Raw genomic sequence first — 27750 nt, forward strand, 5'->3', positions numbered from 1 at the left:
AAAACAAGGACTCCTAAATCAGACTTCTATTTATTGACTACAGCTCCGCCTTCAACACCATAATCCCAGCCAAGCTCATATCAAAGCTCCAAAACCTAGGACTTGGCTCTCCACTCTGCAACTGGATCCTCGATGTTCTGACCGACAGACCACAATCAGTAAGAATGAACACCAACACCTCCTCCACAATAGTCCTCAATACCGGGGCCCCACAAGGCTACGTACTTAGCCCCCTACTCTACTCCCTGTACACACACGACTGCGTGGCAAAACTTGGTTCCAACTCCATCTACAAGTTTGCTGACGATACGACCATAGTGGGCCGGATCTCGAATAACGACGAGTCAGAATACAGGAGGGAGATAGAGAACCTAGTGGAGTGGTGTAGCGACAACAATCTCTCCCTCAATGCCAGCAAAACTAAAGAGCTGGTCATTGACTTCAGGGAGCAAAGTACTGTACACACCCCTGTCAGCATCAACGGAGCCGAGGTGGAGATGGTTAGCAGTTTCAAATTCCTCGGGATGCACATCTCCAAAAATCTGTCCTGGTCCACCCACGTCGACGCTACCACCGAGAAAGCACAACAGCGCCTATACTTCCTCAGGAAACTAAGGAAATTCGGCATGTCCACATTAACCCTCACCAACTTTTATAGATGCACCATAGAAAACATCCTATCGGGATGCATCACAGCCTGGTATGGCAACTGCTCGGCCCAGGACCGCAAGGAACTTTAGAGAGTCGTGAATACCGCCCAGTCCATCACACAACCCTGCCTCCCATCCATTGATTCCATCTACACCTCCCGCTGTCAGGGGAAAGCGGGCAGCATAATCAAAGATCCCTCCCACCCGGCTTACTCACTCTTCCAACTTATTCCAACGGGCAGGAGATACAGAAGTCTGAGATCACGCACGAACAGGCTCAAAAACAGCTTCTTCCCCACTGTCACCAGACTCCTAAATGACCCTCTTATGGACTGACCTCATTAACACTACACCCTGTATACTTCGTCCGATGCCAGTGCTTATGTAGTTACATTGTATACCTTGTGTTGCCCTATTATATATTTTATTTTATTCCCTTTTCTTCCCATGTACTTAATGATCTGTTGAGCTGCTCGCAGAAAAATACTTTTCACTGTACCTCAGTACACATGACAATAAACAAATCCAATCCAATCCAGGGCTGTTGCATCTTTACTCATTCGAGTTTCAAGACTCACCATACCTACAAAGTGGTTGTTAGGGCTAAGTGAATCCCTTCTACTTACTTGTTGGTCCTGTAGTTTCAGTCCAACGACTCTGAAGGTGTTATTAGAGGTGTTGTGATAGATGTTGACTCTACTGAACCCTTGCTGTCCAGGTTTGGCGGGGATCCACTTTTTGCTTGAATCATCATAGACCATTACCGAGGCCCGTGCTTGGCAGATGCTCTGCTCACTGAAAAGGAGAATAACAATTAACCACCTTGGGAAGTAGTACTCCTACAAATATCAATTTATAAGAACATGAGTCTAAGGAGGGAGGCAAAGTACTTTTCAATAGAAGCTATTGTGGTGATATGATTTGCATAGCTGTCTGCCACTGGGGCAGAACACTGGCTTACCATTGGCCCTGGCCGGTCATGTGCCTCTCGACCGATTAGTCGAGAGGCTGAGTTAACCACGCCTCCTTGCCGAGGTATAAATAGTCGAACGCCCGCCGGTCGTCCATTTTATAGTAGACAACCGCAGGGCTAAGTTCTAGTTTATTAAAGCCTAACTTTTGTAAAGCAACTCGTCTCTCGTGCAATTGATGGCTCATCAGCTATAAAAGATTACAGCTATCTTAGAACTGTAATGCCACTGCTCCACTCTGACAACAGGATAAATAGATTTCACTGCAAAGTATTTTGGAATGGTAAACATATCAGATCACAGAATCATAGAATTTACAGTGCAGAAGGAGGCCGTTCGGCCCATCGGAATTGAACGCGGGAACCTGGAGCTGTGCGGTTTCAGTGCAAACCACTGTGCCACTGGTCTTTGTTCTTGACAGTACAAGTCAAATATCATTATGTTTATCTCTATTTTTATCTTCCTTTGGCCTAACTGTGAGGTGGGTTTCACAACAAAGAAAGTTTATTCATAAACGTTTAAAGAACAGAATGCATTAGGTTTCTGCCAAGTGCAGTAGTCAATAGCCCTGTTGTCACTTCAGTTTAAAATGAATATCAGCGGACAACAGCTTATGAAAAATATCCATGGGTTCTCTAGGCTTGGAGTGTCACGTGTCATTACAAATCTACAGATTGTTTGACATCATTTCACTTTGTTTCACAACTTGCAGCATTTAAAATTGATTCTTCATGCAGTCCTGCATGCAGCAATTATAAACTCACAGCTCATAACATTTCTGCCCAAAAGCTGCTGCACCTTTAATCTGAAACAATCTATGCCATGGAGTTTATTGGGTTTGGTTTTACGGGTCCCTTACTGGCGTATTTGAGCCAGTGGCTATCACACTGCCTCCCTCTCCACCCTTGACGTATTTCTCATATTACAGGGGGTGAGAAAGGCATCAGGCAACCTGCTGTCCTTAGGCCTTTTGAGGCCCCTTTGTGGCCATTTTACGGCCTCTTAAGTACCTCAGCTTCACTGCATGGCTGCTGCTGCGTAGGAAGGGGGGGGGGGGGGGTACATTCTTTGAGGGAGCTCCCTGTGCCCATTGGAGGCACTCTCCCTCACAAGATCATATCTCCTTTAAATCCCACTTGCCTCTCAATGCAGACCCCCTCTCACCCTGTCGCTCACCGCACTGGAGGTGGAGAATCCACATTGTAGTTGGATAGCGCTATCTCTACCCCTGACCTGCACTCCCTTAAAAATGTCTTACCCACTGGGAACAAGGATCGTAAATTTACTCTCATGGATCTGGCTGGCCTTATCCAAAATCCCAGTGGGGAACTGAGGAATATTTCCCCTGGCTTTGTGCTGAACGTAAGACCGTTGGTAAAGGAAGTAAGTAGCCTGTAGAACAAACTAGTTACCCCTCTCCATTATAATTTAACCCTATACCCTTCAGAACTTGAAAACAGAGTGAATACTTTTGCATGAACTGATTTCTCCAGAGAGTCTATGAACTTGGACAAATCCCTGAAATGCTACAAATAAAATCGAACTGTATTTCACCGCTTCGGGATATAATACATTGTCCACACAGATTAAAAAAGCTGCCACTAGTACTTGGAAGTACAGCAGTGAACACTTTAAAACCAGCATCACTGTGGTGACAAACCACCTTTTTCATTGTAGCATGATAAGATACGGGTCGGTTCGATGCTTGTGAATCTCAAACCAGGAAGTTGCCTATTTTAGCTGGATTCTAATGGGAAAACATTTAATAGAGCTTTAAGAGAATGAGAAAAATGTAATTGAAAGTGATTTTCTACTGGTTGGTTTCAGGCCTGGGTGCAAGTCATTGCCTCTACCTCAACTGGGAAAGGTATGTGACATGAGAAGACACAGTGGCAAAAAGAGAAAGGGTGATGGGGTGGGGGGGGGGGGGGGGGGGGGGGGGGAAGAAGGAGGGAGAAATCTATTACCCTTCTGTAATTTTTCAAGTTGAAATGTTTTGCCCCTGCCTGACATTGGTACAGGAAGTAGCCTGTAGAACAAAATAGTTACCCCTCTCCATTATAATTTGTATCAAGAGTATTACAATTCTAAAGAGGCACCTAAGAGTGGAACACACGGTATGGAAACATATTGGGCTGGATTCTCCCGCCGCAAGAACGCCACGGGCGAGACGCCGGCAATGGAAATATCCATTGACCTCGGGCGGGATTCTCTGGTCGCCGGGCAAACGTGGCAGGGGAATATCGCCCATTGAATTTTACGGCACTTTCTGTAGTATTTCAGTGAAATATTGTGTCATGAACTTTTTTCAAATTTTGTGAATAAAGTATATTTTTGGGGGAAAAAATAAAATAAATTTGCACCCATCACCCTTTTCAGGATAATGTAAAACATTTCTGGTAAAATTAATTTCCTTAGAGGTGTAAGTCACTGGTAAAGGTGAGGGGGAAACATTAGCACTGACACCAGGACAAGTCCTTACTGTTTTACACAGTGTGTCGTGGGACCTTTAACATCCGCCAGAACTAGAACAGCCAAATTAAGTTTCAGTGTAGTGTCTCAATAAAAGCATGGCAGCTAACAATGCAGCACTCCCTCACATAATGCCCTGAAGTTCAACCAAGAGTACATACTCACGGATTGACTGGAACTTCAACCTACAAATTTCTGACTGAGAGAGATGAGAGTGCTATCAAGTTATAAAGAAATGGGACTCTCAAAAGACAGATACCAACAATCGTTGAATATACTGTGACCAATTTGTATTGGTTAATGAGAGTTATTCTTGCTAAGTGCTCAATTTGCTCTCAGCCTGAACATAATCATCCTCCGAATAGAGATGAAATACCCCTTTTGTTCACCAGAAAAATCAGGAACAAAAATAATTGCAGAATCACATAATTCTGTTCTATTTCAGGATTCAGAAGCCATAGGCTTTGCACTTACCACATAATTTTCATCAAATTACCAGAGAATAGAATTTCAATGGGGGAGAAATGAACGGCTGAAATAGCCTGCACTGCAGATACCAAAGATAACATCATATCATGCTCGATCAGCTGTTTCTGAGCAGAAGTCCCCAGACAATCGTGGGAATGAGCTTGAAAGCTGCGCTTGCAAACGTTGGAAATTAGCAGTGGGTCAATTTGAACAAAAATTAAATTAAAAAGAAAGCCACCATGTCAGGAAATAATACCACAGAATCGACAAGTTGTGAAAGTAGAATGAACACAATCGCTGCAACAAAAATAGCTTGACCTTTCCATCATGTAAAGTTATGTTAGTGATTTCCATCAGAAATACCGAACAATGAAAATAACATTCACATCATAACATGAAGAAAAGTTCAATTTTTCTCCTGTACTGCACCATGAACAGGACTGCTGCACTTCCTGTTTCCTCCCTCATTAAAACTCTTTGTGTTCATAGATGCAGAAAAGTCCATCAGACAATGTCAGGCCTCATATATTTTTCTGACTGGCTCCACTTATAGTTAAATAATTTATTTAAACCGTAATGTATGTACAAGAGAGAGTCCCTCTGCATTTTCAGAAGAGTTGCACACTGAAGTCAGAATGTTCACATCTTTTTATAACTCCAGAAACATACATTCAAACCATTTTGGATCTATGACGCCTGGAGGCCATTAAGTTCATATATGCTATCCACTGATTCAAAAGTAAACTTTTAGCAATATAGATGGCTCTTCAATCATTGAAAATATCGGCCGAATTTTCCCCTTTGAGGCGGAAACTGTAGGTTGGAAGATTTCCCGATCCTGCCTCTTGCCCGGCAGTGCCCACCCACACTACTTACATGATGGCAGGCAGGCTGGAATTGAGGCAGTTGCCTCTTAGTAGGCTCGAGGTGGGCAGATGTGGAGGAAAGCAGGCCTTCTCCTGTTTGCTGCGATATCAGGCCAGTTCTGCACAAGAGTGTTAGGTATCCTAGCCTTCACCCCTCACCTCCTGCCATCCACTCACCCCACCAGCCAGCACCCTCCTTCCCCCACCGTAACTCATCTCCCGCCTATATATCCTTTTGCCCCCGTAACGCTATGTTCACTCATATTCCCCGCCTCCTCATGCACATGCTGCTCCCTATTATCACCCACCCCGACATACTCCCATGCCACTCATATCTCCATGCACTGCCCATATTCCCCATAGCCTTATTTTCCCATGCCCTTCCAATGTACCCCAATATCCCCCATACTCACCTCCATTCCCTCCCCCCACTACTCATCCAGTATCCACAATGGACAGAACTCAGGACCCTACAATAGAAATCTTTGAGATGTTCTTGAAACTATCAAATTAGTCAATCAGCATTCAAACTTCACATGAAAATATCTTTAATCCTCTTCAAATTAAAAACCTTACTCTTATTAAGTTGCATAAAATAGACAAATGGTCATTCAAAAACCGCTTACAAAAAAAGTAATCCTTTTATTAGCACATAAAACTGTCAATTTAAACACAGCTTACAGTCTCTTTGAGAGCTGTATCAACAATCCCTGCTATGCTGAATCCAATAGCGGAGTTTGGTGCTCAGACAAACTTGCATGATATGATTCCATTGAGCAAAAGTTTCAACAAAGCCTCCAGAGTTGAAAATCTTAAAGCCTTTGAAGTAGTGGAACATATGGTCAACTGTTGTTCGACTTCAAATGCTGAAGGCATAACTAATCTGTCAATTGATGGAAAGATTGAAGTACAGAGTGCAACTGACACGGTAAAATCTGAATCTCTATACTATTCAATGCAGAACAGCACTTTATCCCATGGATAAAGTAATGTAATGCACCTGAAGAATTTTCCACTTTCACAATGCTGGTCAATTTAATGGTCACTTACTTTTTTTAAACAAAGCTATATAATCAATCACTGCATGAAAAACATATGGTGCGATTCATCGGAAGAATTTCATAGTGTGATCTCGGGCACGTTTGGCAGGGTGTTTCACAACAGCTGCAATGCTGAAAAGTAGACCGCTAGTCAACGTCACCTAACTGCTTTTGGGCCTCAGGGAGTATCTCCCCACCAAGACCACACTTTGAAATATTTCTGGCACTGAGGAACTGAGCTCAGCAGCAGGCTCCTCATAGATGGGGATGGCATTTTGAAAGGCTGACTTGATCTCTAACCCCTCGTTCAGGACTCCCCTTCATCCGCCCCACCTTCATACATTCCTCACCCCGCCTCTCATGGGCATGGTCCCCCAGGCCCTGACACTTGGCAGTGCCAACCTGACAGCAGGACCTCAACATTGCCGGCCTGGCACCCTGGAAGTGCCCATGGCAGCCTGCTAGTGCCAACCGGGTACCCTGGTAGTGCCAGGTTGGCAGTGCCAAGGTGCCCAGGGAACTGTGGATTGTCAGTACCCTGCCCAGTCCCCAACCTTCCGGGAAACCTTAATGGCTTCCAGGACCCCCCCCCCCCCCCCCCCCCCCCCCCCCCCCTCCGAGGTGCCATTATTCCTGATCCACGATTGTGGAAACCAGTACTAATCGGCGCCGATTGAGGCCTCACAGACGCGGCTGTTGACTCCCGAGCGCTAGTTGAATATGGCGTCAGGATATTTAAATGAACGTTGGAGGGCACGAACAATGAGAAACTTCATTGACAGCGGCGGGATCGGAAGAACGCATCGCTGCTGTCAATGGCGAACCACCTCCACTGCCACTACATAGGGGGTTTCGTAAGATTAGTCATTTCCCTTCAGATACTCTGGTCAATGGCTTACATTATGTGTAGGTGGATGAAAGACAACAATGAGGGGGACCCACTGTATTTCTTTGCAATGTGTCTGAGGCACCTTAGCACGCCTCAGTATGGCCAGCTAGCGTGAAGGGCAAGGGGGGTCTGCACAGAAACTGTGCACAAGGCTCATTGTTGGCCAGGTAATGCTTGAACTGGGGGCTTCCCAAAGTTATGAAATGTATTGTACCTGAAATCTAAGCGGGTTTGTGTTTACTCAACGGATGATACCTGTTGAGTATCATGAGAATTTCCAGCTCATGTTTCAACTTTCCAGGATCTGTAACAGTTTATCCTTTTTTTAAACTTGCACGTTTCCGTTCATTTAATAGAACTATCTTAATACTTCAGTGACATAATTTTAAGAGTATTACATGTTATGAACCACAAGTTTTTTTCTATTTCTCTTCTCCCCACCCCAACTTAAACATTTTGTTTAGGCTTACATGAGCCAGCTGGCTTCACTTTCAACCTTCGTTACCCATAGCTATATTTATGTGACTGAGTTATTAACATCTCACAGTGGTTGAGTATTACAAGAACTGAAAGTCTCCATAAAGTGAAAGGGTCAAACCATACTACTCATTTTAAACATTAGGGGCTGGATTCTCCGCCGAGCCACATTTCTGTTTCACCCCTCCGGCGGGATGCTCTGTTACGCTGGCTGGTCAATTGGGCTTCCCATTATGGGCAGCCCCTCACCGTCGGGAAACCCCCGGGCTGCCGGCAAAATGGAGCATCCCGCCGGCGGAGAATCCAGCCCAAGATTTTGAGTTTATTAACACAAAGAAGAACAAAGAAAAGTACAGCACAGGAACAGGCCCTTCGGCCCTCCAAGCCTGTGCCGACCATGTTGCCCACCTGAACTAAAATCTTCTACACTTCCTGGGTCCGTATCCCTCTATTCCCATCCTATTCATGTATTTGTCAAGATGCCCCTTAAATGTCACATGGGGCGACAAAGTGGCACAGTGGTAAGTGCTGCTGCCTCACAGCACCGGGGACCCAGGTTCAATTCCAGCCTTGGGTGACTGTCTGTATGGAGTTTACATTATCTCCCCAAGTCTGTGTGGGTTCCCTCCGGGTGCTCCAGTTTCCTCCCACAGTCCAAAGATGTGCAGGTTAAGTGGATTCGCCATGATAAATTGCCCCTTAGTGTCCAGGGATGTACAGGATAGATTACAGGGATAGGTCAGGGGGGTGGGCCTAGGTAGGGTGCTCTTTCAGAGGATCGATGCAGCCTCGATGGGCCGAATGGCCTCCTTCTGCATTGTAGCAGTTCTCTGATTCTAAGATGCCACAGCAACAACAAATAAAGCTGTGCATTTTGTACAAAGGTGGGGAAATTCCAGCTTACATTTGCAGCATCTTTTGTGTAGCAGTGGGTTGGATGTTGGACAGAAATTAGCAAAGGAAATCAAAAACAATAGGATAGGTTTAAATGAAGCTTTTGAAGGTACAGGAAAGATGCCGCAAGGTAGAGTAAACTAAAGTTGCACCATTATTTTAATTTACAATATTCATCATTGTTGAATAGTTCCCAGTATAGGGAATGGACACGATCAAACAGCCTTGCCATGCCTGATTCGGTGACGCAACAAGCCCATTAAATCCCACAAGGAGCCTCTCATGGGATTTGCGATCTTCGGAATGCCTCATGAGATCTAGTGAGACGTGGCAATCTGAATCTCGCCCGAGGGTGAGATCCGGATTTACATATTTAAGTGAGTAATTAGGCTCATTAGGAGACCTCGCCATGCCTCTGGTCCACACAAACATGGACCAGGCATGAAGGCACCTGGACAGGTCTCCCAGGCCATCGGAGACCCCCGGATCATCGGGCTCTGGGCAGGGTAGTACCTGGCACTCCTACTGGGGCACCTTGGCACTGTCACCCGACGACTCTGGCAGTGCCACCCTGGCACTGCCCAGGTTCCCATGTGTCACTGCCAAGGTGCCCCAGTGGTGGCAGGAGCACCAGGTACCACCCTGGGTTCATGAAAGAGGAATATATAAAGGAACTCAATATGCCTTTCACAACAACTGCCTGATTTCTGAAGTTAATATTGTGTTGTTGATTCATGGCCAGAGTGATGGTGGGGAGCAGGGTCCAGTCAGATGAACCAGCCACGTGGCTTCACTTCCCATCCCTGACATTAGGCAGTGACTGATTTTAAGTTTTGGTAGCCACTGGGAGCCAAGGCCAAAGCCAAGCGAAGTACGGAACAAAAAGGGGGTAGATTGATACTATGTGCATCATGATGTGCTCATAAATGCCTTAACGGCCTATGTAAAGTAGCTTAATGGCTGTTAAGCGCCTATCCTTATCATACTAACGAGACAGGGGTCAAGAAATTGACAGGCTGTGCGGTGGATCAAAGTGTCTAGAACTTGACGATTTCATTTTACAACCAATGCTCCATTCGGGCCTGTTGTCAAACAACACAACAACAACCACATATATTTATATCGTGCCTTTAACGTAATAAAACATCCCAAAGCACTTCACAGGAGAATTACCAAACCACCTAAGGAGATAGTTGGGTCAGGTGACCAAAAGTTTGAACAAAGAGGTAGGTTCGAAAGAAGGAAAGCAAGGCATAGTCAAAGAGGTCAGCAGGACAAATGGTGTGTTTCCCCATCCTTAATATAGTCTGTGTGGAATAGAGTTCAGTTAGGTGTACTAGGTTGAAATGCTTCCTTTAATAGAAAAAAGGGAAAATTGCAGGCTTTCACCATCATTAGTGACTTGTCATTGAAATTCGTTCACAAAAATCATACATTCCAAACCTTGTTGTAACCTACACAGAAAGTCAAGCAGCCCAATGTTTTTGTTTTTAAAAGACATTTAAGGCTCCCAGGATTTCTGCAACATGCCAGTTCGCAGCTTCATAGCCAAAAAACATCTAAAATATGACTGCATCTTTTGAATGGTGCCCAAAATTATTGTGTTTTGAAAAACTCCCTCTGGATACTGCATTCGTTGCCGAAAGTAATTCCCTTCCTGCATTAGCTGACAACTTGCAATGCACACCTCATTAAACACCTTGACCCTAAAGAAAATGCAATTGTGAGATAAATAATATTGTAATTATTTTGATGATTTACTGTAGTTAAATCAAAAGAGGTACGTCGAAAATATGTCACTATGTAAAAGTCATTAAAAGATGTTTCATATTAACTGTTGATTAATTTATTGCTGATCATAGGACAATGATAGTGTAAATCCAATTAGTTTTGGATTCTCCATTTATGTATAGTTTTGACAGGTATATGCTTTAGCATATTGGAAGTGGATATTATGTACTTTAATAGTTTTCAAAATCTATTAAGGATTCAGTTCAGTGTATGATAGTGACATTACAACTTGAAGCAGACTGTTAATCTCAGAAAGATAATAGCTGCATCCAACAGTACTCAACTTAAAGTTTTGTAACTGGCGAATACACAAGGATGGATGAGAAAAGTTTAAATCTACAGTCCCCAGCACCATTTGTTTCTTCACCAGGAGATCCTGGGAGTGATAGATTCCTGGGTTCAAAACCTACTTGCTCGCTACAGGAATGATAGCAGTGATCCACGAGAAAGCGATTCTTGTATATTGTCTTGGAGCAGAAGGCAAGCAAATATTCAAGCTGTTCGCAGAAGATACGTCTACATTTGAAAAGGCAAAAAGGACTCTCAAAGAATACTTTGGGCTAAAGTGAGATGATTGAATAATCTACATTATTCAATAGTCCCGGGGAAATGGTCCTAGCAGCACTGTGTCAATTGGCTGTTACATGTAAATTTGGTAGACTAACCAATAAACTAATTTGTAACAAATTAATTGAAAATTCTTCAATTCCCTGAACTAGGAACTGTCTCCTCATGGAGGCGATTTAACATTGGAAAACACCACAATGAGGCAATTCAAATCGACATTATCAATTAGATTTGATGGGGTTACAAAGCAATGCAACCTTAGATTCAGAGGTGTAGACATGGCATGTTCAAACAACTCAAGCACAAGGATTACGAACAAGGAGACCTCAGCAACCTAATCAACACCTGTCCCATCACGGTCAGATACTTTCAAAACTGTGCCCAAATTGTGGAAATACTCATCGGATTGCAACATCATATCCAGCTCAAGGGATAAAGTACAACTCATGCTTTAAATGGAACCCTTTTGCAGGTCGTCAAAGAAAAAGACTTAATCGGTTCAACACATGGAAGACTCTCTTTCTGGTGTGAGGTGCAACATGTATATACCATTATAAAAGGTAAAGCACCAGGTCACTTTAAGGATTGCTCAGTCACGATCGCGGGCATCTCAGGGTCATTTTTTATTGTGGTTGGCGCAAGTATCTATATTGAGCAATGAACTCCATCATCTATATTTTTCGCAACTTTTCTCATACCTGCAACAAACACTCTTCAATCTTAAGACGATACAATTACTCCAGTTTTGGGGATAACAAGTCCATAACTAAAACATCACCCAGAATGCACTCTGCAGGTTGGCTTTCTATGTGGCTAAAGTCCTTATGGGGGACGGGGGGGGATAAACCATTTCAATGAGCTTGGATTCAAACCCGGTGACCCTGCTGGAGCACACCTGATTAATGATTATAATATGATTAATGATGAAGACTATACACATCAATATCCTTCCTTATTTACTGGGTTTGGGGAGGTCCAGGGGTAGGGTCATGCTGCTCACATTGACACATCAATTCCACCAGTTCACCAAATTTTGAGACAATTGCTATTTGCAGTCCGTGAAGTGTCAAAGGAGCTGAAACACCTAGAATCATTGAGTGGATCATCAAGTCTATGGATATCAAATCTAGACACTGCATGAGGAAAAATGGTGATCTTAAACTCTGCAACAACCTTAAAGAGGTCAACAAAACTATCAATCCAGACAAGTATCGTCTATCAACACAATTTCACAAACTTCATGAAGCTTGATAGGCAACAGAGCCATCTTCAGCTGCCTCTCAAAGAATAATGTATTATAGCAACCAATATATTACAACTTTTGTTACTTATGAGGGTGTGTTTCAGTACTACAGAATACCCTATGGACTAAGTTCAGCACTTTGTCCATTCCCGAAGATTGTTCGTTCAGTCTTGCCAGCTGCTGACGGGTCACTTAGCCTAATTGATGATATTGCTACCCATGGAACAGACAAAGCAGAACACAATCAGCTCACTCATCTCATAAAACACAACTTGACGCTCAACAAGGCCAAATGCACATTTGCGGCACCCAAGATTGACTTTCTAGGGCATAGAGTGAGAGTGGCTGGAGTAAGGTCTACACAAAACGTTAAAACCATTCATGCCCTTCTGTCACCATCTAAGCTGAAAGATTTGGCTTTGATACTCGGTCTGTCCAACTTTCATCACAAATTTGTTCCTAAGTACGCAGAGATCGCTGAGCTTAAGTTATTATTTATGCAGGTGCAGTACTGATTTAAAATTTGTGGCCTAGTAATGGCCTATGCATTGCCTGTTTTTGAGAGGTGTTCAAACTAAGGGCGGGATTCTCTGGCCGTGCCCACCTGGCGAACGGAATTTCCCGCTCATATTCAATGGATCTTTGCATGGTCCGCGTCCCACCCATGGGCATCGTACGGCGGGCGGGCGGAAGAATCCAGACCTAAAGCTCCAATTTGGTGGGCAGAAAGCATGTACACATTACCTGCAAGCTTGGGTAAGACAAAAAAAAACATAATTTAACCACACCAGTAACAGGTGTCAACACTTCATATGTGCAAATGATGGCGCCAACACCTGTTTAAGGTCTCTTCTCCAAGCACCTTTGAGCTCACCATCCACTCAAAGAGAACACTGCCTGTCCAATCTGCCTGAGTTCCTGGGCCTGTATCTTGCTGAGATAGGAATCGCTTTCAGAGCGAGGGCGTCAGAAAAAGTGACCTCTTTGAAAATGGAGCATTTACTCACTTGCTTTTTCATGAATTTGCAGGGTTATAAGTGTTTCAGATCTACAGCAAGTAAACACTGCCTTCTATTCAGTAATAAGAAATTACCCAATCTGACGTCATCTACCTTGGTAAATAATGCCAGACAGCATTACTTCAGGGAGATTCTTATTATTATCACGTGACCTTTCATGTTTGCAAATCTGCAATGACAAAGAGACTGCAGGGACAATGTTTTCTTTAGCAGTAGACACAGCACCAGTTTTATTGAATAAGCTAAGAATAACTATAACCAAGATGATTTAACGCAATCACACCTGCTCTCACCGTTCGTGAAAACGGCCGCAAAGTGCCGTCCCGGACAACCATGGCACCGATTGGCACGGCCGTGCCAAGGGTGGAATGGGCCTGCGATCGATGGGCACCGATCGCGGGCAGCGGGTCCGATACCCGTGCACTAATTGTTCCTCTGCCGCCCCGCAGGATCAGTCCGCGGGGCAGCTGAGGGGCATGACGGCCCGTGCATGCGTCGGTTTGACGCATCTGCGTGATGACGTCATCCGCGCATGCGCGGGTTGGAGCCGTCCAACCCGCGCATGCGCGGCTGACGTCATCGTGCGCGTCAGCCGCCGTGACGCTTGGCGCGCGGGCTTAGCGACCGTCGCTAAGCCCGCGATGCCGTGCTTCACGGGGCCGCGCTGCTAGCCCCGCCCAGGGGGGAGAATCGGGTCCCGGGAGGGGGCGCGGAGGCTGCCGTGAAACACGGCCAGTTTCACGGCAGCCTTTACGACTCGCCGCATTTGCGGAGAATCGCGCCCAGTACTGTTCTGCAGTTAGTACATTCTCCCTGAATCTATCATTCTGAATATAACTTCGACACAAGATTTCCTATTTCTGCTCATCTCCAACTATGACAACTTCCAGTCCTTTCTGAGAACATCTGGGTCATGAAGGACATGTCATTTCTTGTTGGGTTGCCTGGCTTGCGTTTCATGTGAAAATACTATTGGTTTTAATATGTCAATATTGCCTTGGACATGTTCTCCAGTTCTAACATTTACAACAGATTTAGACCACAAATAAAATTGAGAAATAAATGATAAAAGGGAGCCACACTAAGTTACATTTGACTGTCAGGAAAATGAGTGTTAAAATAGAGGAATTAATTTTTCCTTTAATGGACTGCTTTAAACTAGCTAAACTGAAGCAGATTTGAATGCACTGTTACTTATTTTTTTTAAATTTAGAATACCAGTTTTCTTTTTACAATTAAGGGGCAATTTAGCGTGGCCAATCCATCTACCCTGCATGTCTTTGGGTTGTGTGTGTGTGTGTGGGGGGGGGGGGGGGGGGGGGGGGCGGCACGCAGACCCGGGGAGAATGTGCAAACTCTACATGGACAGTGACCCAGAGCCAGGATCGAACCCGGGTCCTGGGTGCAGTGAGGCAGCAGTGTTAACCACTACGCCACCGTGCCGTCCTTGTATTGTTACTTATCAATGATACAAATGATTGGGAGAAGTTTGAAGTATGATTATATATTAACACCCTCAAACAATGGAACTAAGCATGTCACAAACAGACAGAAGTGGGAAGCAGCTGGTCAATGGCTAGTTATAGTTGTACTGTCCCAATGCACGACTGCCATCACCTGCACTTTCACCAAACATCTGCATCCTGTTTCCATTTACCTTCTGCTATTATTAAGGAAGGGATTGTGGTGCGCAAAAAATGAATTAATTTCAATTGTTCATCTGGTGACAGTATCAATCAATAGCCACAGCGGAGACAGCACTTGACTGCTTTATTAATCTGGCATGAACTGCATTCTCTGGGAGATTGCCAATGATATAACAAGGAACAACTTCTGTTGTATGTTTATTCAGCACTGCCTAGCTCTTGTTGGACAGTATGGCACTTATGGTGTAGTCAATCGTTCTGTAGGAGGCTGAGGCAGATCAAAGATCCGGATAAATTCAACAATGAAGCCAAATCCAGGCAGGTTCTTCACTGAACCATTGCAGTTCCTTTGAAAAAAATATAATAATTGTTTTCTGACACAAGAAAGTAACTTATTCAAACTTGTGAGTAGAAATTTAATATCTTCAGAGCTGTGGGTAGTCAGCTAGCATTCACCAGAAGAGAGCCACTCGATTGACGTCCGTAGCATAATTATTTTAGCACCAAGCCCAGGCCAGCACTTAGCTCTCAATTGCACTGCAGTGAATGGATTGGCATCCAGGCACAGGAAGCAGGATTATTGCTGTTCAAAACAGCCTCATTAAATTAGCCAGTTCTTTCCCGGTTGCATAATGTTGATGTGGCGGATTCCAGTTGACTCACAAATCTATATAATCTGCATTGCTTCTCAGAATTAGAAATGAGAAACATTTTGTTGCAATTTTTAAATAGCATCTCTGATGTCAATACTTTGAATGAAGGCCAATTATCCTATACCTTGCCTTCTTCAGCCATACAGACATAAATGTTGTTAAACTAACTCATGAGCTCCATTTATAGAGTACAGACTAAAACATTCCCAGCTCCCTCGCTTCGTTTAGAAAGCTTCTTAATTGGCCTTCTAAGGACCTCACGCTTTAAGGGCCTTACCCCTTCCTCATCGTTGGTAAAATTGCAGCAGGTGGATGCCAGTAGGTGCCAGGAACGGCACCGCTGCTGACATGGCACTCAATTTTACCACACCTTCACCAGTCATACCACCGCCAAGGGACTTTAAAATTCCAGCCAATGTTTCAATTCTGAGAAAAGTTAGAAATTTGATGGATACATAGTTGGTACAATAACAGATTCCTCTTTCGGCTTTATCTGCCACAATGCTGATTGATCACCTTTAGATCAACCATAATTTTTGGATGTGGCGGGTGTTTTTTTTAAAAAAACCGCCGGCTTCCCATCTTGCCATTAACCCTGCCCAATTTTCCCGACTGGGGGCCAGTGCTGATACACGCTGGTTTGCCTGCATCAATAGCTGGGTTGTATCTGTAATGCAATATGGTACCATATAGCCAGACTTTAACATTACAGAAGTTTTTATACTTCCGTTGACTACATCACCATCAAACTGTGACTTTTTAACAACTTGCAACTTTAGATCAGGTGGTGACTTAGACATCATAACATGTTTGTGAATTTTGGCACACATGATGCAAAATATCTTGCTGAATCATATCTATTCAAATGGGTATCAGAGGGCAGCATTACTTCATCAAGGCAAAGATGGCATAATCCCAGAAATCCTTCAGCAACTATGTCCCAATGGCTGGCGAAACGGCACATCAGGACCATGGAATCTGGATGCATCACAAAAGCATGGCCACTGATAGAAGACAGAGAGTTGGGTTAAGAGGGGTATTTTCAGGATGGCAACCTGTAACTAGTGGAGTGCCACACAGGGACCAGTGCAAGGGCCACAATTATTTACAGCATATCATAGATTATCATAGAATTTGCAATGCAGAAGGAGGTCATTCGGCCCATCGAGTCTGCACCGGCTCTCAGAAAGAGCACCCTACCCAAGGTCAACACCTCCACCCTATCCCCATAACCCAGTAACCCCACCCAACACCAAGGGCAATTTTGGACACTAAGGGCAATTTATCATGGCCAATCCACCTAACCTGCACATCTTTGGACTGTGGGAGGAAACCGGAGTACCCGGAGGAAACCCATGCACACGCGGGGAGGATGTGCAGACTCCGCACAGACAGTGACCCAAGCCGGAATCGAACCTAGGACCCTGGAACTGTGAAGCAATTGTGCTATCCACAATGCTACCATGCTGCCCCATATATTAATGACTTGCACAAGGGAAGTGGATGTACTATTGTCAAGTTTGCGAATGAGACAAAAATAGATGGAAAATCAAGTAGTGAGGATGACACAAGGATTCTACAGAGGGACGTAGACAGGTTAGGTGAATGGGAAAAAACTTGGTGGAGGGAAAATCATGTCGGACAATGTGAAGTTATGCACTTTGATTGGAGCTAAAGGGAGCTAAATATTCTTTACATGGAGAAAGACTACCGAAAGCTGCAGCACAGAGGGATTTGGGGGCTCTCATGTAAATAGGAGCCCTCTTCCCTGAGATTATGCATGTGCCACAAGAGATTTCGGAACTCTACTGCATAAATCACAAAATGCTAGCAGACAAGTTCAGCAGGTATAGAGAAATAGAACATTACAGTGCAGTACAGGCCCTTCGGCCCTCGATGTTGCGCCGTCCTGTGAAACCCCTCTAAAGTCCCTCTACACTATTCTCTTATTGTCCATATGCCTATCCAATGACCATTTGAATGCGTTTAGTGTTGGCGAGTCCACTACTGTTGCAAGCAGGGCATTCCACGCCCTTACTACTCTCTGAGTAAAGAACCTATCTCTGACATCTGTCCTATATCTATCTCCCCTCAATTTAAAGCTATGTCCCTTCGTGCTGGACATCACCATCCGAGGAAAAAGACTCTCAATGTCCACCCTATCTAATCCTCTGATCATCTTGTATGCCTCAATTAAGTCACCTCTTAACCTTCTTCTCTCTAATGAAAACAGCCTCAAGTCCTTCAGCCTTTCCTCATATGATCTTCCCTCCATACCAGGCAACATCCTTGTAAATCTCCTCTGTACCCTTTCCAATGCTTCCACATCCTTCCTATAATGTGGCGACCAGAACTGCACGCAATACTCCAAATGCGGCCGCACCAGAGATTTGTACAACTGCAACATGACCTCATGGCTCCGAAACTCAATTCCTCTACCAATAAAAGCTAACACACCGTACGCCTTCTTAACAACCCTCTCAACCTGGGTGGCAATTTTCAGGGATCTATGGACATGGACACCGAGATCTCTCTGCTCGTCCACACTACCAAGAATCTTACCATTAGCCCAGTACTCTGTCTTCCTGTTATTCCTTCCAAAATGAATCACCTCACACTTTTCTGCATTAAACTCCATTTGCCACCTGTCAGCCCAGCTCTGCAGCTTATCTATGTCCCTCTGTAACTTGTAATATCCTTCTGCACTGTCCACAACTCCACCAACTTTAGTGGCATCTGCAAATTTACTCACCCATCCTTCTACGCCCTCCTTCAGGTCATTTATAAAAATGACAAACAGCAGCGGCCCCAAAACAGATCCTTGTGGTACACCACTAGTAACTGGACACCAGTCAGAACATTTCCCATCAACCACCACCCTTTGTCTTCTATCAGCTAGCCAATTTCTAATCCAAACTGCTAAATCACCCTGAATCCCATGCCTGTGTATTTTCTGCAATAGCTTACCGTGGGGAACCTTATCATTCGCTTTACTGAAATCCATATACACCACATCAACTGCTTTACCCTCATCCACCTGTTTGGTCACCTTCTCGAAGAACTCGATGAGGTTTGTGAGGCACGACCTACCCTTCACAAAACCATGTTGACTATCTCTAATCAAATCATTCCTTTCCAGATGATTATACATCCTATCTCTTATAAACCTTTCCAAGACTTTTCCCACAATAGAAGTAAGGCTCACTGGTCGATAGTTACCGGGGTTATCTCTACTCCCGTTCTTGAACAAGGGGACAACATTTGCTATCCTCCAGTCTTCTGGCACTATTCCTGTAGACAAAGATGACTTAAAGATCAAAGCCAAAGGCTCAGCAATCTCCTCCCTAGCTTCCCAGAGAATCCTAGGATAAATCCCATCCGGTCCAGGGGACTTACCTATTTTCACACTTTCCAGAATCGCTAACACCTCCTCCTTATGAACCCCATAAGGAACGATGGCCATTATTTCAATGGGAATGGAGTATAAAAATAGGGACGTCTTGCTAAAAATAAACAAGGTTCTAGCTGCACCACACCTGGAATACTGAACAGTTTTGGTCCCTTGTCTAAAGAGAGGTATACTGGCATTGGAGGCAGTCCAGAGAAGGTTCACTAGGTTGATCCTCGGTATGGATGGATTTTCTTATGAGGAGAAGTTGAGTAGGTTGGGCCTGTACTCAGCGGAGTTTAGAAGAATGAGAGTTGACCTTATTTGAGACATATAGGATTTTCAGGGGGCTTGATAGGGCATATACTGAGAGGTTTATTCCTCTTGAGGCAGAGTCTGGGTACATGCGGCATAATCTCAGGGAAGAGGGCTCCTATTTAAAACAGGGATGAAGAGGAATTTCTTCTCTGGGCTAGTGAATCTGTGGAACTCTTTATTACAGAGGGCCATAGAGGCTGGGTTATTAAATATATCCAACATTGAGATCAACAGAGTCTCTCTGTGTCTGCGTGGGTTTCCTCCGGACGCTCCGGTTTCCTCCCACAAGTCCCGAAAGACGTGCTGGTTAGATGAATTGGACATTCTGAATTCTCCTTCAGTGTACCCGAACAGGCCCCAGAGTGTGGCGACTTGGAAATTTTCACAGTAACTTCATTGCGGTGTTAATGTAAGCCTACTTGTGACAATAATAAAGATTATTATTATATATCTCCACCCATGATCAGTCAGTGGGAGTTGAGGTTGGGGATCTCTGCCATGGTCTTTTTAATGAACTCGCCGTTGTCCCAGTTAGGGACATATATGATGACTAACGCTACTGTGGCCCCTTCTAGGACCCCGCTACCCATGACGTACCGTTCCCTCTGGGTCACCGTTTTCGTCACTGTAAAGGCTACCGTTTTGTTAAATAGTATGGCCACCCCCCTCACCCTTGTCAAAGCACGTCTAGTATGCCTGTCCCATCCAGCCTTTTCTTACCCTCAGTCGGTCCTTCTCTCTTTTAAGGGGTCTCTTGAAGGAAGACTACGTCGGCCCTCAGATTTTTTAGATGGGTAAAGACTCTGGATCTTTTCACTAGTTCGTTCAGTCCTCCCATGTTCCAGGTGACTATCCTGATGGGGAGTTTCACCCCTCCTGGGGTCAGCCATACTTATTTTGCTGACATGTCCCTGCATGTCCGGCTTCACCTTTGTTCATGAGCCATCCAAGGTGGCCACAGCCAACTTCCTCCTCCCAACCTACTCCACATGTGACCTGTGTATCCAGCATTTTACCTTTCCCCCCCTCCCCTCCCCAATCATGGCTGATATTTTTCTCATCCCCACTCTCCTGCCTTTTCCCCATAACCCCTGATCCCCTTATTAATCAAGTACCTATCTATCTCTGTCTTAAAGGCACTCAGTGATTTGACCTCCACAGCTATCTCTGGCAAAGAGTTCCACAGATTCATCACCCTCTGGCTGAAGAAATTCCTCCTCATCTCTCTTTTGGAGGATCGTCCCTTTAGTCTGGGATTGTGTCCTCTGGTTCTAATTTTCCTACAAGTGGAAACATCCTCTCCATATCCACTCTATCCAGGCCTCGCACTATCCTGTAAGTTTCAATAAGATCCCCCCCTCATCTTTCTAAACTCCAATGAGTACAGACCCAGAGTCCTCAACCGTTCCTCATACGACAAGCTCGTCATTCTGGGGAATATTCTTGTGGACCCTTTCCAAGGCCAGCACATCCTTCCTTAGGTACATGGCCCAAAACTGCTCCCAATGGGGGTCTGACCAGAGCCTTATACAGCCTCAGAAATACATCCCTATTCTTGAATTCTAGTCCTCTTGACATGAATGCTAACATTGCATTTGCCTTCCTAACTGCCAACGGAACCTGCACGTTAACCTTAGAAGAATTTTGAACGAGGACTCCCAAGTCTCTTTGTGCTTCTGATTTCCTAAGCATTTCCCCATTTAAAAAATAGTCTATGCCTCCATTCCTCCTTCCAAAGTGCATAACTTCACACTTTTCCACATTGTTTTCCATCTGCCACGTCTTTGCCCATTCTCCTAGCCTGTCCACGTCCTCTGTTTCCTCAATACTACCTGTCCCTCTACAGTTCTTTGTTTCATCTGCAAACTTAACAACAGTGCCTTCAGTTCCTTCTTCCAGATCATTAATGTATATTGTGAAATATTGTGGTCCCAGCACAGACCCCTGAGGCACACCACTAGTCATCGGCTGCCATCCTGAAAAAGACCCCTTTATCCCCAATCCCTGCCTTCTGCCAGTCAGCCAATCCTCTATCAATGCCAGGATCTTACCCTTAACACCATAGGCTCTTAACTTATTTAACAGTCTCCTATGCGGCATCTTGTCAAAAGCTTTCTGGAAATCTAAATAAATAATGCTCACTGGTTCTCCTTTGTCTAACTTCCTTGCTACCTCCTCAAAGAACTTGAACAGATTTGTCAGACATGACCTCCCTTGATGAAGCCGTGCTGACTCAGTCCTATTTTATCATGCACTTCCAAGTACTCTGCAATCTCATCTTTAATAATGGACTCTAAAATCTCACCAACGACCGAAGTCAGGCTAACCGACCTATAATTTCCCGTCTTCTGCCTCGCTCCCTTCTTAAACAGCAGTGTTACATTCGCCACTTTCCAGTCCTCTGGGACCCTTCCTGCCTTGAGTGATTCCTGAAAGATCACCACGAATGCCTCCACAATCTCCTCAGCTATCTTTTTATAACCTGGGGTGTAATCCATCCGGTCCAGGTGATTTATCCACCTTCGGACCTTACAGTTTCCCCAGAACCTTCTCCTTAGTGATGGCCAACACACTCATCTGTGCCCTGATTCTCCTGGAGCTCTGGCATCCCACTGGTGTCTTCAATATCGTCCACACAAGTGACGTAAGAGAACACATGACCTGCACCTAGAGGTCAGTGTCGTATTGGACAGAGCTGTGTGTACAAATTGTTTCCTATATTAATACAATGATAATGCTTCCTTGGTTGTAAAATGCTTTGGAACGTCTTTAAGATCTTTGCTAACTCTGCACTCTCACAGATCAAATTGTACTAAGCAAGCAGCCTCACACAGAGACACCACAATGGAAATTTTATGCTGGTCAGAGATTGTGAGCTCTGTGTCAGGGTACGATGTTGGGGTAGACAACAGGAAGTTCAATTCTGCTTCTGACCAAAGCTATATTTAACATGGATGTCCGTCCTGCTGAAACTGTAGAAACATTAACCAAGATTAATTACCTTGGTGAGCGCAAAACCTCACCAGGATAAGTGAAGCATTGTTTTTAATGCTGCTGGTTATCAAAAACAGACCGACTTATTTTTGGCAAGTTCGGAATAAAAATAATAAGGCTAAGACTGAACAGTATCTTCCTGATTTTTAAAAATTCTTTCACGGGTTGTGGGTCTCACCGGCGAGGCTAACAGTTGTGCCTGATTGTGCTCAAGAAGGTTGTGGTGAGCTGCCTTCTTGAATTGCTGCAGCCCATCTGGTGCAGATACACATCCTGTTAGGAAGAGAGTTCCAGAACTTTGATCCAACAACAGTGAAGGAATGGCAATCTAGTTCCAAGTCAGGATGGCGGTCATGTTCCCATGCGGTTTGCTGCCCTAGTTCTTCTCAAGGTTGCAGGTTTGGATGGTGCATCAGTCGTGGAGGGACTGGATGTTTTAAGTTGTGTGGTGTTAAGCTTCTTGAGAAAATGTCTTGCTGCATTAATCCCGGGAAGTGTCTTTCATCACACTTCGGGCTTGTCCCTTGTAGATGGTGGCCTTGTGTTTGGGAGTCCAGATTTTCATTAATTCGATGAATTAAATTTAAATTCTGCTGGCTGCCATGGATTTGAATCCACGTTCCCAGGGCACGTTCCCGTACCAGCCTCCCCGGACAGGCGCCGGAATGTGGCGACTAGGGGCTTTTCACAGTAACTTCATTGAAGCCTACTCGTGACAATAAGCGATTTTCATTTCATTTCATTAGCCTGGGCCTCTAGATTAGTAAACCAGTGACATTACCACTACGCCACCAACACCCCCAAGTAGCGAAAGGTACTGACTTTTTGAAGACAGTTCATTTCATCATAACCTGCACAATTAAAGATAGTTAAATGCTACTTGTATACAATGAAATATGGATAAATAGTTTCCTATTTCCCAGCTGAAGCCAGTGGCAGGAGGATGTCAGTAAATATTTGTATACATTATAAATGTATTAGAAAAAACTTCTGTCAGCAGTATCGGTAAAAGACATCCATTGTCTCTGCAGCAGGAAAACCATTGTCAGTTGGGTAGGACATATGTCCTTCCAGCTACTGAACTCAAGTTAATTAAATTATTGACTCTTTGAAGGAAAAATATTTTATTTGCTGTCTCCATTGTGGCAGGAGAATGGCTACAACTGCTTAAGGGCCATCAAAAATGCAAGCTCTCACACAAATTCATTGGGGGCAGAATACGTGAATGTTGCATAGTGGGATAAAGCAGTCCAGCATCTTCTGTCCGAGGACACCTGAATGATGTCCTGGAAAGACTATTTTAGCTGTTCAGAGCTGACAAAGAGTCACCCAGACTCGAAACGTTAGCTCCCTTTTCTTTCCACAGACGCTGTCAGACCTGCTGAGATTGTCCAGTATATTCTGTCTGTTGTTGATCAACATCTTTGTCACATATTCACTGTTGTGAATATTCCTGATAGTTGTCGATGGGATAATGTATTGAAATTTTATTGATTTTATTTTGGTGGACGGTATAAGGGATAGTTCAGGATACATTAATATGCCACATTTGGCCTTAAGAGCTCATCTTTTCTTCTGTCCAGACATGATTTTCCATTTCATGAGAATCCCTAGGAGATGAAATATTCATTGAATTATTAATAAATCTTTCCAGTGCTAAGGACCACCATTTGAGGAGTCCATTTTGATAGTCTGTTTGAAAGCCAGCAGAGTTACATTAGTTAAAACAGGTCCCTCATCTTCAAACATGAAAATCTACTCTGCAACCTTACAGAAAGGTTTCATCTTGACAAAAGAGTATGAACAAGCACCACAAGACTGATTTAATCAGGCTCACTTGCATGAACTATTTTTTAAACAGAGGAAGCAAAGATAAATTATGTTTGCTCAGCGGGTTTCAATGTGCTTCAGAGCGTGTGCGTTAGTTGGTAACGATACACCATCGCAATTTCCAGCTTTTAGTGTGTGGCAAATGTCAGGAGTGCTGAAGGTAGAAGAGTAAGGGATATGTTAAAAAGCTCTTTTACACCTATGGTTTTCTAGAATGCCATTGCTGTTTATTTTATTCAGCATTTTATAGTCACAGAGCCGAGTGAAAGCCTCGCCAATCGCTATAAGGAGTTATCTAAGCCGCCGTCAAATTTTGTCAGCGGACACTCCTCAACAGTGAGAGTCGTTGTTTGATCTGCATCATAGCTGCAGCCTGGACGGTATTGGTGACCTCACTGATGTGGGGGCCTTGGCCAGTCCAGCAATGGTTTAGAAGGGCCCATTGTTGCCGTGGAAGATGAAGACCAGTTGGACGAGCAGCGGGGCCCACGGTGACAAAGTAGTTTCTGATGGATGTCTTCTTATGCCAATTGTCCTCCGCTGTTACTCCTCAGCGTGGTGGGTTTAACCACATGGAGTGATGAGAGGGAAGGCTGGTGGGTTGACAAGGTCCTTGAATAAGGACATGTTTGGATTGGAGTAGACTTGGTTCTGTCAAGGGTGACGACGTCTAGATAAACAGGGTGGGGGGGTCATGCCTCAGTCTCTGGCTACACAAGCTGATATTCGGTTCCCTCTTAGAGCTAGAATTGTGAAGGTGAAATGTGCTGGAGGCTGTCTTACTGGTGTTTGGTTTTAAGCAAAAGGAAACTAACCCTCTCAGTTTCTAAGGAAAACAAGACTGAAACTGAGATTGGAAACCAAAACGTCTGGGGACACTGAAGCTGGCTGAATCCTTACAAAATGACACAGATTTCAGGTGATGATTCCAGTAGTGCAGTACAGGCAGGCTGAAGAATACAGAGGCCGGAATTCTCCGGTCATTGCCGTTCACTTTTCCCGCCGGCAGCACATCCCTGCCCACGGATTTCCCACTGACAGGTGGCGTGAAGGTTAGAATCCCAACTCCAGCAAACAGTGTATGGCCGAGAAACATGCAGTGAGGGGATTGCAGAATCCCGCCCAGAGGCTGGGTCAGAAGCTGAGAATAGGTAAATATGCAGTTGCTATAGCTACTTCTGCTATTTGAAGATAACATTTGTGGATCTACGCCATCCAGGCCATTGTATTCTCCCATATCTTCATCTAGCATCCTATTTTATCATTTACTTCCTGAGCATATTATGTGCTTGAGAGGTTGTCAAGTTTGAATGTCTCATATACCAATTCCTCCTTCGCTTCCCAAGGAGGAGAAAGCCACATTCTGTTGTCCAGCAGTCTGGCCCCCACTAGTGTTACAATTTCACTGACTGATTAATTCCTCTGCTCTATGCGGATGGGAACTGCATGACCCATCCAAGAAATAGACTCATGGCAACTGATGGATAGTCACTGTGCTTCTTTTAATAGTTCTGATATTTTAGAAATTCTCCTATCCAAATTGTTACATACAACACCAACACTCACGAGACATAGGAATTTATGATAGAGTAAAAATAGAGTAACCACTGCACTACATGTTAACTTTGTCTTGGGAGTAAGAGGGTTATGAGTCAAAGGCCTACTCCAGGCTTTGAGCATATAGATTCAGGTTATATTCCAGCACAAATTGAAGAAGCACTGTATGGAAGGAATGCTGTCCACTGGATGAAATTTCAAATCCAGACCCCAGCTATCTGCACTGGTGCTTTAACTATATGTTCCACAATCCCGAGGAATCATTTGAAGGAGTGTTGTATGTTCTTCAAGGAGGCCTCGAGGCCAGAAGCTCCAGGTTTGAGTCCCACCACAGTGCTTGGTGCGGCCAAACAGATTGAGCATCAACCTGCACATCCTTCCAACACATGTCAATGACAGGCAGTAGGATTGAAAGAGATTCCTGGTCACAGGGGATGAAAAAAAAGTTGGAGATTCTGCCCTCACTGTCCGTAGCTCAAGACTACAACGTGCATGTTGCCTCATAAACCTGGACTTCCTGAGTGATCTGTAACAATCACCACCAGTGTGTTCTCCAAGTGTTTTGGGACATGCTCAACTCTCAATTAATGCCATAAAAACAGATAAACTAGTTTGTAGAGTTTATACGTAAAATAACAGCAGTATTTGTCTACATAATAACAGTAACTGTACTTCAAGCAACACAATGTATACACAGTGCTTCACAACATTGAGAGGTAAGTCACGACATTAGTGCAAGTCTTTCTTTCATGTGATAACTTCAGGCTGCTTGCAGGAACCTTGAATGACCATTGTCCTTAGCTCCATGTGGGTCAACTGTGCCATCTTCATGTTCGTTTTGTTCAAATTTATGCACTAATTATATCACCACCAGACAACAAAACAAACAGCTCCCCAGAAGGACATGAGAGACATTTCCAAAGCAGGGATTCAGAGATATGAAATAACAATAGCCTCCATGGGCCGCGCAGTCAGTTTAGGCATATGAATTATTTATCCAGTTCAGCAATGAAAGCGAATGACTGAGCAGCAGCTTTCACAATGTTTGAACAAGGCAATCACACTGATATCACCAGACTTGAAATGAACCCAAACAATTCCATTCCATTGAGGGAACAGTTGGAAGGCCATTCCAGAAATGGCTGTGTTTATCTATAGGCAAACTGAAGTGGGGGTGTCAGTGTGAGATCTTTTGCATGTGGTGAATTAAGACAATTTGGGGGGGAAAGAGCCATAATCCACAAAGTTTATTCCCCAGACACCCCACCAACATCCCCTATCCCATTTTCCCCCTTCAATGCCCATAACTAAAAATGAACCAAGTGGAAAAACAAAAGCAATGTGTGATAATGACCTGGCTGAAACCCTGGGCGGGATTCTCTGATCCTGTGGCTGTGTTGACACTGTTGTAAACGCCGTCGCATTTTACCACGGCGTCAACAGGCCACCAGGAGTAGCTATTCCGAGCCCTACAGGAGGTCAGCGTGGCACTGGAGCAACCCACACCGCTCCAGCTGCCGATACCGGGCTCAAATGGGCACCGCGGGTCTGAGCATGCGCGCAGTGGCCGGCGGGATTGTGCGCATGCGCTGTGGCTTCCTTCTCCGTGTCGGCCCCGATGCAACATGCCGTAGGGCTACAAGGGCCAGCGCGGAGCAAAAGGGGGCCCCAGCCCGAGAAGCCGGCCCGTCAATCTGTAGGCCCCGATTGCGGGCCAGGCCACAGCGGAGGCCCCCCCGGGGTCAGACACCACTCTTCCCCCCCCCCCCCCCCCCACACCAGGCCGCCCCAAAGGGATGCACGCCAAAGTTCAGCCGGGTAAGATCAAACGTGGTTGGTGCCGGCAGGACTTGGATTTTTTGTGGCCACTCGGCCCATCCCGGGCGGACAATCGTGGGGGGGTTGCTCCAGCGCCGCGCCGGTGCCAATTGCGCCGATTCTCCGCTCACCGGAGAATCTGTGGGGCGGCATCGCGCGATTCGCGCCCTGCCCGGCGTGTGCTGAGAGAATCCCAGCC

At 44.8% G+C, this 27750-nt stretch overlaps 1 protein-coding gene across 4 annotated transcripts in view; it reads right to left on the minus strand.

Moving 5' to 3' along the window:
• The window catches only part of LOC119953138 (ena/VASP-like protein), a 339662-nt gene that overhangs the window by 130688 nt on the left and 181224 nt on the right, over positions 1-27750 (minus strand). For all 4 annotated transcript variants that reach the window (XM_038777050.1, XM_038777070.1, XM_038777035.1 and 1 more), the window contains one exon: positions 1277-1445. In XM_038777050.1, the coding sequence (XP_038632978.1) occupies positions 1277-1445 (169 nt within the window). The remainder of the gene's footprint in view (positions 1-1276; positions 1446-27750) is intronic.

This window comes from Scyliorhinus canicula, chromosome 2 (genome assembly GCF_902713615.1).
Source record: "Scyliorhinus canicula chromosome 2, sScyCan1.1, whole genome shotgun sequence".
Taxonomy (NCBI): Eukaryota; Metazoa; Chordata; class Chondrichthyes; order Carcharhiniformes; family Scyliorhinidae; genus Scyliorhinus; species Scyliorhinus canicula.